We start from the raw sequence: 17,309 nt of genomic DNA on the forward strand, positions 1-17,309 counted from the left end.
GGCAGGACAATTCTGCTGCTGAAGAACTGAGCAGTCTTTGGTGACCTGTGACCTTGGTTAGATCAGATTGCAAGTCAGAAGAAAAGTTTCTAGAAGAAAAATCCCAGGAATACATTTATACTAGGTATGCTCGGAAGGCATAACAGGGCAGATCTTCAGGATCACAAACTAAGACTGCAATATCGTGAAACCCTTTTAAAAGCAATTTACTAATCATGAACTTGGTTAAATCCTGCCTGAGAGTCTATTCGAGTCAAGTCTTATTCTGCCATCAGATGATTCAGTAATTCAATTTGGTTTAGCGTATGAATATTTGCTCTGTGCCTAAGATTGTACTGTGTACTCTAGGGCAGGGGCTACTAAACTGTGGTTCCTGGACCAGCAGGAACTTGTTAAAAATGCAAATGTCTAGATTCCACCAGACCTACTGACAGAAACTCTCGAGGTGGGCCGTTAGGTGATTCTGATGCATGGTATTTGAGAACCACTGCTCTAGGGGACATACAAACGAAGTTAAATGGAGTTCTGTCATATTGACTTTTCTTCCTATGAAGTTTTTAGTTAGCAGAGCCTTAGAATTGTAAAAAAATTAATTCTTTATCTACATAACATAATTATTTTATAAGTGATTCCCTCTTCTCCTGAATTCCTTAATATAATGATGAATTATTGATTATACTGTAGGCTCATTATAAAATTTCCTTTAATGCATTAAAAAGTAGAAAAATAATGTTCCTATGTGACTGCTTTTTGCTCTCATTCGCTGAATGAGCAAAGTGATAGTGAGAAGAAAAGTTAGATAAAATTGTTTTGGTTAATTTAAATTTCTCACCCTTGTATAGAAATACTAAAAAGTGAAGATGTTTCATTACAACAGCTTCATAAAACTCAATAGCAGATCAAAATTTCAACTAGAAATTTCCGCTGAAATTAAAATCTCTGTGTGTATGTGTGTCTGTGTGTGTATGCACACACACACATGTGCTTACCCAGAAAGAAAGGTATTGCCTGGTATTTTTTTTGTATCTATTGAGTAAGAAAGAGGAAAAATCAATGTTATGTTGATTGACTCATTGGAAAACTTTACAATCACAATTCTTATGAGATTCCAGGAGCCCCTCACAATGGGGTATGGGGAAGAGTTAGAGGGGAACAGGGGAATTTACCTCTTCTTGGAGGGATGCCATCAGGAGTGAAGAAGAAGTCTAACAATATGCCACCCCTCTCTTTCTCCCTGCACATTCAAGTCCCCGTGCACTGGCTCGAGCAAAGTCATGAATGGGTACCACTTCTGATTCTCCCCAACATTTAGTTACTTCTCCTGAGAGAACTTTGTCCCACCAAAGGAATCTTTATGTGGGAAAAAGTTCTATTTGGTGATGGTGATGGGGTGCCACTCAGGGAAACCATCCCAGTTGCATTTGAAACTCTTCCCCAGGGAATAGTTTGTGACTGTCCAAAGAATCACATTATACTATCACAGGGAGTGGACATAACTATCAATATTCAACTCCATTCATGTATTCATTCTTTAGTAGACACACTTTATTAAATGCTAACCATGTACCAGATGACATCCACAGAACTAGCCCATCCAAGACTACTTGATTCTTGTTTACCTTAAATATGACATGAAAAGTTCCCCTAATGCTACCTGCAACTCTGCTACTTCAGGAAAAAGGAAATGGATTTCCAGTGTAGGGTCTGGGAACACAGCACCCCACTATCATCCTGAGAGAGTCATGAGAGCCTTCTTCCTTTACCCCACACTGGAAGCACATTTTTCTCTCAGCTCCAAGCCATTCCTCCTTATCAATGCACTTCTCACCCCCACACAGTCTCTCTTGAACTGGCTTGTATATAAAATAAAATAAAAACTGGAGACTAGGGTTGGCTGTTAAGTGGGTGTGTGGTGGTGGGTAGTGGGGGTGGGATAGTGAAGGATAAGGTTCGGAGTCACGTGGAGAGAATGTAGGAGGGTGAGAGGGAGGTGCAGCCAGACCAAATGCCTGCTGATACAGGACAGCCATTCGTACGACAGATCTGACATCAGTCCCATGTATGGACTTTCCCTGGGGAGGCAGATTGGCTTCTCAAATTGCAGCAAAGCTCAGGGTCAAACTCAATTCAAACCTCAGCTCTACCCCTTGCTCACTGGGAAGGTGACTTGACCTCCTCAAAGTTCAGTTTCTTCAACTGTAAAATGGGGTAATAATAATCATGTCAATGCATAGTTGTCAGAAGTAAAAAAAATGATGCATATGAGATCAGTCAGTCAAATGCTTGGTACCTAGTCATGTTTATTAAATATTAGCTAGTATTCATCTTTTTATTATTAATAAGTTGCTGGCTTTCTTCATTAAAGTTCAATAATGGAAAATCTGGGTGAGAAAGGGTCTCCTCTTATAACACCCACATTGAGAATAAAGAGCCCTCTTAAGGACTGGGAAGACTTCAGGTCTTGAGGTTAGCTACAGACATTAAGAAAGGGAAGGGGTTTCTCAAAACAGGTCAGTGATTCATCTTAAAGAGACGAGATGGCACAGCTGAAGACGGCTCTTCTCACCTCAGTTCGGTGCACAAGCTGCTGAGTTGCATCATCATTCATTCGAAAAATTTCCAGAAATGGGTCAGACTTACTGAAGAAATCCTACAATAAATAAGCAGAAATGAGTTGCTTCCCTACCCCCTGCACAAACACATTTGATCCAGCCCTGGATAAAATACCCCTGAATTTGACCCTTCCTTGCTTTATTCTTCCTCCCTGAGACCCACCTTTGGCTAGAATGAGCTGTATCTTAACGCCGAGTCCTTTGAGAAGTAAGGATTGGTTGACTGAAATCCCAAGTAGTCTTCAAAGATCCACCCAAATGCTGGTTCTCTAAGAAGCAGTGTATCTGCTGTCTTAAACATGTTAATTCTAGTTATTGTAAAGTCTATGTCTGATGACTACAGTATCTGGATCACTGTGGATCTGTTTTTATTATGTTTCTCCATTCTGCCTCTTGTTATGCTTGTTAATTGTTGATTAAATACTAGACACTGTGTAAAAAAAATTATAAAGGCTATAGATGAGTCTTCAGCTTCTGGCAAGCAATTAGAATGGGGGCAGTCACCTGAATCCAATTAGGATTGAGCTCTTTAGAGCCTGGTTTCTTCAAAAGTCTTTAAAGGCCCGACCTATTTCTGATTCCTTTATTCCTTGGGTATAATCCTTAAATGGCTCTCACTCAAAAACTCACTGTTTATGAGGGCTGTTTCTTCTTGACAAGCCCTCAAGGCTCATTTCTGTTTGTGAGACTCTGAAAGACTCTGTTTACTTCCATAATCTCTTGGTTCTATAGTTATTGGTTCAGTTTCTGTCTATGCTGCTATTTGCTAATTAGTGAATGCCTTGAGGGGATAAGTCACTCCAAGGGTTGGGCTGCTTCCCTTCTTTACAGCTAACCCAAGCTCTCCCTGAAGTCCTGAACTCCAGTTATACTTCCCCAACTCCATGATACTATTAAAAGCACTGCTCAGTTTCTCTGTTTCTTAGTACCTATTTTCTGCTAGGTTTCCCAGCTTCTCTATCCCTGGGTTTTATGAATCAGCCTTATGGAATTGCCTTGAGTGGAAAATCTGCATAGAATGTCTGAATCACCTCAATGGATTTCTCTTCTCTCCAACTTCTCTGACCCTGAATCTTGACTGCCTTAAGACCCTCAAACAGATGTCTCTTGTATCTTGTCCAGTGTTTATAGTTGTTTTCAGTGGTAGAGTAACGTAAAACAAACAGGCACTTTAATACTGGAAGCAGACCTGTCCATATCCTTCTTTTAAACTTGGCTTTTTACACTGATAGGTTATAAACTCTCAGACAGGAGTAATTATATCTTATTTTCCTTTATATTTCTACCATAGCACATCTTCCATAGCATCTAGCTTTTAGTGGCACACAGTGTTTACTGAGTGTATGAATGAACACATAAATGAATGAGCAAGTGACAAGAAAACCAGGTACAGAATAGGAGGCTATCTCAGCAACAGCTTTGGTCATCACATTCTTACTATGTATTTCACTAGGTAATTCCCTGCCCCAGAAATCTAGACAGCAGCAAAGCAGAATAAAGTCTATAGCCATCCTAGTCTTTAGCTCGACAAAATACTCTCAGGGGATATGCTGATCATGGAGCCCTTATGCTTGATATTAAGATACAAGGAAGGATAAAATCTTTTCTCATCCCTCCAAAGGGCCATAAACATAACAAAGGGTTAAGTATTAATGAATGAATGAATAACAGAGAAGAGGGAAAGTCAATGGATTTTGACTGCATAATATGGTTGTGAGGAGGATGTTTCTAGGGAGGGAATGGAGTGAATGAAGGTGTAAAAGAGTAAACATGGAAAGGACACGCCAAGTAGCTGAATTACCCTGCAGCCTCAGGATGTGTAGGGGAGGAATCTGAGGCAGTACTGGTGGAGGTGGCTCCATGAGGTGAAGGGCCTTAAATGTACATCTGGTGTTTGCACTTACCTGAGAGGCAGTGGGGAGCCACTGAAGGATTTTGACCAGGAAAAAATAATATGGTTGGCTCTGTAGTGAAAACTTTGTAGAATACCTTAGAAGGAGGAGGGAGATGGGGATATCTGTCTTCCCTTTTTCTGTCCTCCCTACCCAACCAGGATCAAACACCCAGAGTCTGAAAAATACCCCTCTGCCCTATTTCTGAAGGTGCCTGATTGACAACACAGAGTTCATCAGTAAGTCTGCCCTGCAAAACTTGTCTCTCCACAAAAATAGCCCCTGCTTTCCTCCCAGACACACTTCTATCTGATCGTTACCACTATGTGTAACTGAGCGGGACTTTATGGGGCCTCCCCAGGACAGGCACTTCACCCATATCCTCTGCTTTAGCTTCTCTCTGAAGTACCCAGATAACAGTATTTGAGGCACATTTCCTGAGTTGTTTTACAGATGTGAAAACCTCCCACTAAATGGAAGATGTTAACTACTTGATGACCTGGAGCCTCCTGGAGCCTAAGGACTCATAATGTTAACCCCTGTGACACCACCCTGTTACCTCTCCATCAGCCAGTCAGAGAATTGTGCATGAGCTGATTACATACCCTGTAACCCCTTCCCTCCCCGGACATTTAAAAAATGCTTTGTGGAGGGAATTCCCTGGTGTTGCAGTGGTTAGGATTCTGAACTTTCACCGCCTTTCACTGGAGAGGGTGCGGGTTCAATCCCTGGTCAGGAAACTAAGATCCTGAAAGTCAAGTGGTGTGGCCAAAAAAAAAAAAAAAAAAAAAAAGCTTTGCTGAATTTTAGAGCATAAGCCACCGGTCTCCTTGCATGATGCTGCAATAAATCTTTCTCTGCTCCAAACTCCGATGTTTCAGTTTGTTTGGACTCACTGTTCATCGGGCACACGTACTTGCACTAACGAACGTATCTGCTCAAGACATTTGCCCCTCGAACCTATTTCTGTTTCAATACTCATGTTAGAGAACCAGAGCCTCCCTCCCCAATTCCTAGTGTAGGCACTTTAGCTTGTTCTGCGTGCCCTTGGGGCCCTTCTCCAGGATCCGCAGGCTTTGACCCCTGAGATAGATTGTTGGTCCCTCAGGAAATGTATATATCAATTGTACTTAAGAATTGCTCAACACACTGGAGGAATGCTATCAGTTATTTTTCTTCTTCCTTTTATTGATAATTTTAAATGTTTGCTATCGTTTTTTCAAAAAATAGAAAATATAGAAAGAAGAAAAATGTAGCCCATAATCCCACCCATAATACCACAACTATCAATAACATTTTGATACATTTTTTTCTAGAATCTAGACATAATTTTCTTTCTTTCTTTTAAAAAATATTTGTGGGGTTTCCCTGGTGGCTCAGTGGTTGAGAGTCTGCCTGCTGATGCAGGGGACATGGGTTCGTGCCCTGGTCCAGGAAGATCCCACATGCCATGGAGCAGCTAGGCCCGTGAGCCATGGCCGCTGAGCCTGCGCGTCCGGAGCCTGTGCTCTGCAATTGGAGAGGCCACAACAGTGAGAGGCCCGCGTACTGCAAAAAAATTAAAAAAATAAAATAAATTTTAAAAATAAAAAATATTTGTAATTGTACACTATATACACTTTGGTACCCTATTTTTTCCTCTTGGAAGTATACTGCAATGTTTTTTCTGCTTTATTTCACATGATTTTTAGGATTGGCATGGAGTTGTCAGGAGGATGTACTGTAACAGGGAAGAGCAAAATCTGACTCCATGTTGGATCTGTTTCTTTGACTTTAACCTTTGCTTTTCATTGCTTTTGTTACTATAATCATACATAATGGTCTGCCTCAGGGAACCCTGCCCCTCTGCCTGAATGTTAAACTAATGGGCCTTTGTTCAGCTCACAGGGAGACAATCTGACCCTGCCCACCTATGAATGGCTGTAGAAAGGAAGAAATTCTCACATACCCTCCCCAATGCTGGCCAAGCCAGGCAAAACTAACGGCCCTTTTACTTTACTTCCTCACCTCCTCCCCATCTCTGTTCTATAAAAGAAGTTGGCATCCAGAGTCAAGTAAGATGGTTTTGGGGACACTAGTCTGCCATCTTATTGGTCTTCTAGCTTTCCGAATAAAGTCGCTATTCCTTGCCTCAACATCTCATCTCCTGATTTATTGGTCTGTTGTGTGGTGAGCAGAGTGAGCTTGGACTTGGTAACAGTACTATAAATCAAGAAAAGAAAGATCAGGATATAATCTTCGTCTTCAAGTAAATAAAAAAGCCTAACATGTAGCACACTGGCTTTCAAATCCTGATTCCACCATATACAGTCTGAGTGAGCTGGGACAGGATGTTTAATTTTTCCACGTCTCAGTTTCTTTATCCATAAATGGAGAGGGTATCACCTTTTCCTCATAGCAATGCAGAAGGATTATAGTTGCTGATACACCTAAGTGTTGAGTCCAATGCCTGGCACATGGTCAGCACTCAGACAGCACTACTATTAATTATTACCAATAAAAGAGAGAATGCTTGAGGACACTTAGTAAAGCACTATACAAATATCAGGGATGATTACTATTTTTTTTAAATGTTAGTAAGAGCTCTTTTTTTAATATAAATTTATTTAATTTTGGCTGCATTGTGTCTTTGTTGCTGCACATGGGCTTTCTCTGGGGCTACTCAGAGAAAGCAGGGGCTACTCTTCATTGTGGTGCACAGGCTTCTCATTGCGGTGGCTTCTCTTGTTGTGGAGCACAGGCTCTAGGCACGTGGGTTTCAGTAGTTGTGGCATGCTGGCTCAGTAGTTGTGGCTCATGGGCTCTAGAGCACAAGCTCAGGAGTTGTTGTGCACAGGCTTATTTGGTCCACGGCATGTGGGATCCTCCTGGACCAGGGCTTGAACCTGTGTCCCCTGCATTGGCAAGTGGATTCTTAACCCCTGTGCCACCAGGGAAGCCCCAGGGATGATTAATATTAAGAAGGCATCTGATTTCTGAAAATAAAACAACTCATAAGCAGCTCAAATACATCTAACTCAGAGATTCATAGTTAAAAACAACAAATCTGTGTCTAATTGTTTGGTTACTTGACCACAATCTGGAATTTTCAGCTTCCTTTGCTTGATCATCAGCATTAAAAAGGCCCTCGGGACAGTTCAGTACAATGAAAATTAATGATATAGGCATTTTACTGAAGTTTTGCTATGGTAAAATGGTTTAATAACTTGGAGGCTATGTCCCTGCTCTTTTAGTCCAATATGAAAGAAATTTAGTCAGGTGAGAGGTCAGTAAGCAATCAGCAGAGGTTTGAAAGAGAAAAGGAAGCAGTGCATAGTCATGACAGTGATCATGAAAACAGAATATTGGAACTAGAAAAGATTGTTTGAATGATATGGGGTCATATCCAGATTCTATAGCTTCCTCGCCTTGCAACTTTGGGCAAATTCTTTGACCTCACTATGCATCATCTGTAGACTGGAAATAATAAGACCCATTTTTAAGAATATGGTGAGTTTGGGAGGTAATGTAGTTAGACACCTGACACCTGGTACATTGTAGATGCTCATGAATGATAATTTGCTTTCATTAATGCAGGCTGGATTAGTTTTAAGGCAGGTATACTTGAACATAGTAAAATCACAGCGCAGCACGATAGAGTTAATGTTGCTATAGAACAGGGGTCAGCAAAGTATGGTAAGTGGCCCAAATTCAGCCCACTGCCTGTTCGTTTGGGGTTTTTTTTTAGTTTTTTTCTTTTTAAAAATTTTATTTATTTACTTTTTGGCTGTGTTGAGTCTTTCTTGCTGCATGTGGGCTTTCTCTAGTTGCAGGGAGTGGGGGTTACTCTTTATTGCAGTGCATGGGCTTCTCATTGTGGTGGCTTCTCTTGTTGCAAAGCATGGGCCCTAGAGCACACAGAGTTCAGTAGTTGTGGTGTGTGGGCTCAGTAGTTGTGGCTTGCAGGCTCTAGAGCACAGATTCCGTAGTTGTAGTGCACGGGCTTAGTTGCTCTGTGGCATGTGGGATCTTCCTGGACCAAGACTTGAACCCGTGTCCCCTGCATTAGCAGGCAGATTCTTAACCACTGCACCAGCAGGGAAGTCCCATACTGCCTGTTTTTGTGAATAAAGTTTTATTAGAACATTGCCATGCTCATTCATTTACGTATTGTCTATGGCTGTTTTCATGCTGCAAAGGCAAAGATGCATAGTTGGGACAGAGACCATACAACCTGCAAGTCTAAACTATTCACCATCTGACCTTTATAGGAAATGTTTCCCAACCTCTCCTTCAGAGACAGATTCAAGTGCTTATACAGCACCCCATCGAACTAGCATCATGGCAATATTAAAAAATACAGCTTATAATGATTACATATATGAAGAGCACCATGTGAGAATCAGTTCCAACACGCTATCGTGAATACTTTCTTAGGAAAGGGAGGAGAAAGAACACTTTGTCAGCTTGAATGTTCCAAAGGGATTACATTCATATCTCTACTTGTTAGATTAATCACCAACTAGCTGCTAATGTAATAAATGTGATTTAGGAGTTAAAAAGCCTATCTCTCCACAAAGTGAATTGCATTAACAGTAGACAAATAGTTATTTCTTGCAAGCCTCGTCTATTTTATATGTGGCTCTCATGAAGCCTACTTCTCAGATTTCAAGGACTCTGGGTTTCCGTCCTGAATAGATAGCTGCTGGTTTCCTGGACAGCATTGGAAAGAGGAGTTTAAAATGACAGAAAATGACAAAAAAGGGGCATTATCTGTCATTGTGGTTTGCAAAAGTACTATTATACTCCACAATAGCAGTTCTCAAACTTTTTGGTCTCAGGACCCTTTTACACTTAAAAATTACTGAGGACACCAAGGAGCTTTTGTTTATGTGGATTATATCTGTCAATATTTTACCATATTATAAATTAAAACTGAGAAATTTAAAAAATATTCATTTGTTATATCATTTTAAAAGTAGTAAAGATAAACCTATGACATCATAATAAAAAATAACATTTTAATGGAAAATAATTATATTTTCAAAATGTATAAAATTGTCAGGAGAATGATATCATTTTACATCTTTGTAAATCAATTTAATGACTGAATCAATAGAAAGCAGCCGGATTCTCATATCTGTTGTTGCATTCAATCTGTTGTGATACTAGGCATCATGTAGCTTCTGGAAAACCACTGCACACATGTGACAGAATGAGAGTGAAGAAAGAAAATAATGTCCTAGTATTACTATGAAAATGGTTTTGACCTCATGCATTCTTCTGAAAGGGTCTTGGGACCTGGGACCACACCTTGAGGACTGCTGCCTTGTAGCATATGTACCCTCACCTTCCTCTTCTCTGGCTCCCCACTTCCCCAAAATACACGGGAACATAACCAAGTTCTCCACAGCCCAAGACCAGTCCAACTTGTATTCATTAACCCTCTTCCCTGAAGATTTAGATTGTAGTTAGGCAACCTGATTGAGTCCCTCTCTGTTACTGATTATCTGTGAGTGTGTGTGTGTGTGTGTGTGTGTGTGTGTGTGTGTGTGGCCTTTGGTAAGTCATTTCACATCTCTGAACCTCGATGTTCTCATACGTAAAAGAGAGCAATTGTATTAGGCAGAGCTTTCTACCAGAAGTATGTGGATACCTGGAGGTTACCAGAGTTACTGCAAGGGGAGTGGGGTTCCAGATCTCCACAACTACTGTCTGAATTGGATATAGTATATTTTTCCCACATATTCATACTGCAATTTTTCAAATGTATACATATAGTTGCTCTCATGATACTACTTGGAAAATGTTTTAAATTAAGAGATTTGTTTATTTCAGTGGCTTTTAGTCATGGTCTATTTTCTCAATTAATATAAGATTAACTGTTAACATGCAGGTAGCTACACCCTCATTTAGTGCTAAAGGCTAGAAGGAGGTCCTCCTTGGGAACCTCTGGGAACGCTTTTACCAGCTGTGACATGAAATAATTGAAAGCAGCCGGATTCTCATATCTGTTGTATTCTCATATCTCATATCTCTGTGTTCTCATATCTCTCATATCTATTCTGATTCTATCACAAAAATACTGTGGCAGGTTGATTTTCTACTACAATGTCCACTGTCCACACGCTTTTCTACATTATGACTACCCCATCAAGGCATGGAGTCGCTCTCCTCCCCTCGACTCTGGGCTGCCTTATGACTCACTTACATGACTTTGAAGGCTAGGTCAGAAAAGGCCACACAGATTTTCCTTGCTTCTCTTGGGATGTTCTCTTTGGGAAAAGCCAGCCACAATGTAGAAAGTGTGACAAACCTAAGACCACCATGAAGGCAGTCTATCTGACCGAGCTGGTGGAGCCAAGCCTTCCAGCCATCCCATGTGCCAGGCATGTGAGTAAAGCTCCTCCACCAGCTGAGTATAACTGAAGAATTGCCCAGTTGAAACCTGCCTGAATTTCTAACCTCAAAATTATGACATATAATAAAGTAGTTGTTAGTATAATTTGCCCAGTTTTGAGGTGGTTTGTGATGCAGCAATACATAACTGGGTAGCAGTGTCTTTGTGTAAGTAATCCTGCCTTGCTGAGCCTCTGTTTCCTGAAGAGGTTGTGTGAGATGATCTTCATGGTACCATCTTGTTCCTCAACTCTATAACTCTGCCCTCTCTCCACTTGAGACCATTCACCCCCCAGTCCACTGGAGCAGTGGCCTCTGTTTTGGTCTGAACAGGGTCCGTTCCCCTCTGGGTGACTGAGTCTGGGAAAGATACCACCATATTATGGAAGACCTGGGGTCTCCAGCTCCATGATATTGGGGTCTCAGCAATGAGCAGTTGAGGGCCCTGGACAATCAGCACAGCTGAGGGTGGGAACGGCCATCGAGAACCACGGTAAGTGCTGCATGGGGCTCTTTAAGTTCTGTGAGCAAGCAAGCACTCATTTGAATGAAGGGAAACTGCTCAAACACCTTAGAGCCAATGTACCCACTAACAAACCCCCATAGCCCCTTGCATTATAACATAAGTCAGCTAGAGGACATGACTAAATGGAAAGAAACCATTATAAGCCATTAAGTGAGAAGCTTAAAACTGCAACACACTGACCCAATGGCTTATAATTGTCACCAGGAAAGATGCTACAAAGCAGTCTGGTGAATTATTCTGAAACTTGAAGATGACGGGAGGGAAAGAGCACGGTGATCACAGGAAGTGAGGGATAAGAGCTTACACCCCACAGAAATCAACGCACTCTACAGTTCCCAGCACCTCGCCCACCTAATGTCAAAAGGTAGCAGTTTGTGAAAGCGTCACACAATCCCTTCAGGACAAAAAAAATCCAAATATAATTCTTTCTTAAGAACAAAATCTTTCCTAATGTCCCCAGGCAGAATGGATTAACCTTTTCAGGATTCTCTGATTGTGTATCATCCTCTTATGGCCCTAGTATCATTATATCACTTGTTGTTTAAATTGATGTGTCACTTAGATGGTGAATTCCAGGTTGTGGGTGTAAAATTAGTTCAAAGTGTGCCCTTTTCCCGCCAACTGATGCATAACAAGCATACAACAAAGGTTTGGTAAATGAATGATGAACGAGTAGATAAATGAACAAATAAGAGAGTGAATTAATGAATGCATAAATGGACTGAGTACTTTTTGTAGGTGAAAATGAACTATGCCAGGATATAAACTGCTGTTTAAGGCTATGGGGAATTGCTTGAGTGCTTTACCTTTTTTCAGCCTAATGCCTGTAAGAAATTGTTTGAAAAAGCAGTCCCACATCCCCATATCGCCTCTTCCTTAGTTGTATGCTTGGAAAATGGAGTCCTTTGTGAATACATTTATGGATATGATGTGCTTTTTGACTCAAGGATATGGTTGGAGGGAAATAATAAATATATAGTGAGGTTGGAGAGGAAACTTTTTTTTACAGGGGTGGAGACTGTTGAACTTTTTCTGTATATACAAGATTAATACAGCCTGTGATAGGGTGGAAGTTGTGAGATACAACAGAAAGAGTACAGATGGGAGTCAGACTGACATGGGACTGAGTCCTCAGTTTTACCACCAACTAGCAGGGTATGGTGGCCATGAGCACGTGCTTTGCAGACCTCCTACTCCAGGGAGTGTAACCTACCATGGACCCCAGCTGCTGTGCTCCGAAATCCAGCCCTGCTCTCAGTCCGAGGCCAGGCTGCCTGTGGGCTGCTCCCAGCCAGTGCTGTGTGTGCAGGGGATATAAAGGCACTCATGGGAGACAAAGGACTCTCTTGGTGGCTAATTTTTGCTCTAGGACTCCTTGATGGCCTTGTGGAACCTTCCTTAGACTACATGGCATTGCAGGAGCTGCCACTTCTCTCCTGCTCTCTTTTACTTATATTCAGACTTACATTGTGGTCTGTCAGCTCTCCCAGATTTCCTCCCAATGTTCCCTACACACGCATTTCTTCTAATAAAATCCTTGCATTGTTAACCCTGTCTTGTTGTCTTTTTCTTGGACTATCTGGATAACACATGGAGTGACCTTAGACAATTACCTCATCTTTGAATCTGTTTCTTCACCAAGGTCTAAACAGGGTTAATAATACCTGTTACATGGGTGCTATAAGAATGACTAACTGTGATCATACTTGAAAGGCTTTTAACCAGGTACCTGGCAAATATAGATGCTTAATAAATGTCACTTTTTTCCCCTTTCACATCTCCTCTTTTCCTTTGAAAAGTTCCTAGCACTGGGGTTAAATTGCATTTACTTATGCACATATGACCTGTGGCATTTGGGAAGAAATGAAGTCTTAGTGTAATAAAGTGGTCCTGTTTTAATTATTGTCCTTCCCACTTCTCATTAACTGCTTCTCAATTTGGGGGAAGCTTAACTTTGCAGACCTCTCTGAAATCTTTGATGTGTTTAATAATGTGAGTTGAAAGGGAAAAAATAGCTGTGAGGGAGAACCTTATTAACTTTGTGTGCTAGTTTTATTACTACCTTCAATAAAGCTGATGCCAAACACTTTACCTTGTCATCCAGTTTCCGTGCGTTGAAGGCAAGTTCAACGTAGTCATCATTGCCAGATAATTCCTCAGCAATCACCTAAAGGAAAAAGGACACATCAGGTGCAGTGGCAGTTGGACAACTAAGCCCAGGAATTCATGAACAATTTAGCTCATGTTTGATCCAAAAATCAACAAAAACTGACATTTGGCATGGAGTTTCCCACAACACAGTAAAGATAGTACAGCATCAACAGGTGTACAGGGAACTCCCTAGAACAGACCACAGAAGATAACTAGATCTCATCTGTGCTGAGCATGAGAACATGAGATATGGGGTGTAAGCTAAGGGAAGAGGTTTTGGAGGAGCAATTAGGAAGAGCTTCTTCCTTCAAAGGTCACACAGCACTGAATGGCACGTCCATATAATTATATACATTTTCTTCTTTGGGAAGTGACAAAAAAGGAGGAGCAGGCAGCAATATTTCTTCACTGTTTTGAATCACACCAACAAGGGATGGGGAATAAACTGGTCTCTACATCCTTTCCAGACCAACGATCATAAGGTCATCAAAGAAATATTCTAATTCCACTGTTTCAAAAAGACTGTCCTTGGGCTTTGAGTGAGAGAGAGAGAGAGAGGGAGAGAGAGAGAGAGAGAATAAGGAACTAAACCCTTAACTCTCAAGAACAGAGAATTTCTGACAAAGACTTTGACATAAGTGAAGAGATAATAACCTATCATCCTTTTTCATAAAATATCACTTGCCAATATTGAATAGTGACTCTCAAAACCTTGGAACAGAAACTGGTGGAAAAGAAGTGAGGAGACAGGCCTGAGGAGCAGGGGCGGGAGGTTCGAGACTAAGGTAGTGTGAGAGCCATGTGGAGGACAGGATCTTGGGGCTCTAGCCAGGTGTCAGGGCTATGCCACTGAGGTGGAAGAGCCAAGTTCAGGACACTGGCCCACAAGAGACCTACCAGCTCCACGTAATATCAAATGGCAAAAATCTCCCAGAGATCTCCATCTCAATGCCAAGACCCAGCTCCACTCAATGAACAGTAAGCTGCAGTGCAGAACACCCTATGCCAAAAAACTAGCAAGACAGGAACACAACCCTATCCATTAGCACAGAGACTGCTTAAAATCATAATAAAGCCACAGACACCTCAAAACACACTACCACACGTGGACTTGACCACCAGAAAGACAAGAACCAGCCTCAACCACCAGAACACAGGTAATAGTCCCCTCCACCAGGAAGCCTACACAACCCAATGAACCAACCTTAGCCACTGGGGACAGACACCAAAAACAATGGAAACTACGAACCTGCAGCCTGCGAAAAGGAGATCCAAAAAAAGAAGGTTAAGCAAAATGAGAAGACAGAGAAACACACAGCAGATGAAGAAGCAAGGCAAAAACCCACCAGACTTAACAAATGAAGAGGAAATAGGCAGTCTACCTGAAAAAGAATTCAGAATAATGATAGCAAAGATGATCCAAAATCTTGGAAATAGAGTAGAGAATATACAAGAAACCTTTAACAAGGACCTAGAAGAACTAAAGAGCAAACAAACAGTGATGAACAACACAATAAATGAAATTAACAATTCTCTAGAAGGGATCAATAGCAGAATAACTGAGGCAGAAGAACAGAAAAGTGACCTGGAAGATAGAATAGTGGAAATAATTACTGCAGAACAGAATAAAGAAAAAAGAATGAAAGGAATTAAGGACAGCCTCAGAGACCACTAGGACAACATTAAACAAACCAACATTCGAATTATAGGGGTCCCAGAAGAAGAAGAGAAAAACAAAGGGACTGAGAATATATTTGAAGAGATTATAGTTGAAAACTTCCCTAATATGGTAAAGGAAATAGTTAATCAAGTCCAGGAAGCACAAAGAGTCCCATACAGGATAAATCCAAGGAGAAACACACCAAGACACATATTAATCAAACTATCAAAAATTAAATACAAAGAACATATATTAAAAGCAGCAAGGAAAAAACAAGTAACACATAAGGGAATCCCCATAAGGTTAACAGCTGATATTTCTGCAGAAACCTGTGATCCAGAAGGGACTGGCAGGACATATTTAAAGTGATGAAGGAGAAAAACTTACAACCAAGATCATTCTACCCAGCAAGGATCTCATTCAGATTTGATGGAGAAACTAAAACATTTACAGACAAGCAAAAGCTAAGAGAACTCAGCACAACCAAACCAGCTTTACAAGAAATGCTAAAGGAACTTCTATAGGCAGGAAACACAAGAGAAGGAAAAGACCTACAATAATACACCCAAAACAGTGAAGAAAACGGTAATAGGAACATACATATCGATAATTACCTTAAATGTAAATGGACTAAATACTCCAACAAAAAGACACAGACTGGCTGAATGGATACAAAAACAAGACCCGTATATATGCTGTCTACAAGAGACCCATTTCGGACCTAGGGACACATACAGACTGCAAGTGAGGGGATGGAAAAAGATATTCCATGCAAATCAAAATCAAAAGAAAGCTGGAGCAGCAATTCTCATATCAGACAAAATAGACTGTAAAACAAAGACTAGTACAAGAGACAAAGAAGGACACTACATAATGATCAAGGGATCAATCCAAGAAGATATAACAAATGTAAATATTTATGCACCCAACATAGGAGCATCTCAATACATAAGGCAAATACTAACAGCCATAAAAGGAGAAATCGACAGTAACACAATCATTGTAGGGGACATTAACACCCCACTTTCACCAAGGGACAGATGATCCAAAATGAAAATAAATAAGGAAGCAAAGCTTTAAATGATACATTAAACAAGATGGACTTAATTGATATTTGTAGGACACTGATCCAAAAACAAAAGAATACACATTCTTCACAAGTGCCCATGGAACATTCTCCAGGATAGATCATATCTTGGGTAAAAAATCAAGCCTTGGTAAATTTAAGAAAACTGAAATCGTATCAAGTATCTTTTATGACCGCAATGTGATGAGACTAGATATCAATTATAGGAAAAAATCTGTAAAAAATTCAAAAACATGGAGGCTAAACAATATGCTTAAATAACGAAGTGATAACTGAAGAAATCAAAGAGGAAATCAAAAAATACCTAGAAACAAATGACAATGAAAACACAATGACCCAAAACCTATGGGATGCAGCAAAAGCAGCTCTAACAGGGAAGTTTAGAGCAATACAATCCTACCTTAAGAAACAAGAAACAACTGAAATAAACAACCTAGCATTATACCTAAAGCCATTAGAGAAAGAAGAACAAAAATACTCCAAAGTTAGCAGAAGAAAAGAAATCATATAGATCAGATCAGAAGTAAATGAAAAGGAAATGATGGAAATGATAGCAAAGATCAATAAAACAAAAAGCTGGTTCTTTGAGAAGATAAACAAAATTGATAAACCATTAGGCAGACTTATCAAGAAAAAAAGGAAGAAGACTCAAATCAATAGAATTAGAAATGAAAAAGGAGAAGTAACAACTGACACTGCAGAAATACAAAGGATCATGAGAGATTACTACAAGCAACTCTATGCCAATAAAATGGAGAGCCTGGAAGAAATGGACAAATTCTTAGAAATGCACAACCTTCTGAAACTGAACCAGGGAGAAATAGAAAATATAAACAGACCAAACACAAGCACTGAAATTGAAACTGTGATTAAAAATCTTCCAACAAACAAAAGCCCAGGACCAGATGGCTTCACAGGAAAATTCTATCAAACATTTAGAGAAGAGCTAACACTTATCTTTCTCAAACCCTTCCAAAATATAGCAGGGAGAGGGACACTCCCA

General features: G+C 40.5%; 1 protein-coding gene across 2 annotated transcripts in view; it reads right to left on the minus strand.

Annotated features, from left to right (window-relative positions):
* Positions 1 to 17,309, minus strand: part of CPNE4 (copine 4) — a 630,526-nt gene that overhangs the window by 143,096 nt on the left and 470,121 nt on the right. For both annotated transcript variants that reach the window (XM_032629818.1, XM_032629817.1), the window contains 2 exons: positions 13,501 to 13,575; positions 2,567 to 2,650 (listed from right to left, as the gene is read on the minus strand). In XM_032629818.1, the coding sequence (XP_032485709.1) occupies positions 2,567 to 2,650; positions 13,501 to 13,575 (159 nt within the window). The remainder of the gene's footprint in view (positions 1 to 2,566; positions 2,651 to 13,500; positions 13,576 to 17,309) is intronic.

Source organism: Phocoena sinus, chromosome 4 (assembly GCF_008692025.1).
Source record: "Phocoena sinus isolate mPhoSin1 chromosome 4, mPhoSin1.pri, whole genome shotgun sequence".
NCBI classification, from domain to species: domain Eukaryota; kingdom Metazoa; phylum Chordata; class Mammalia; order Artiodactyla; family Phocoenidae; genus Phocoena; species Phocoena sinus.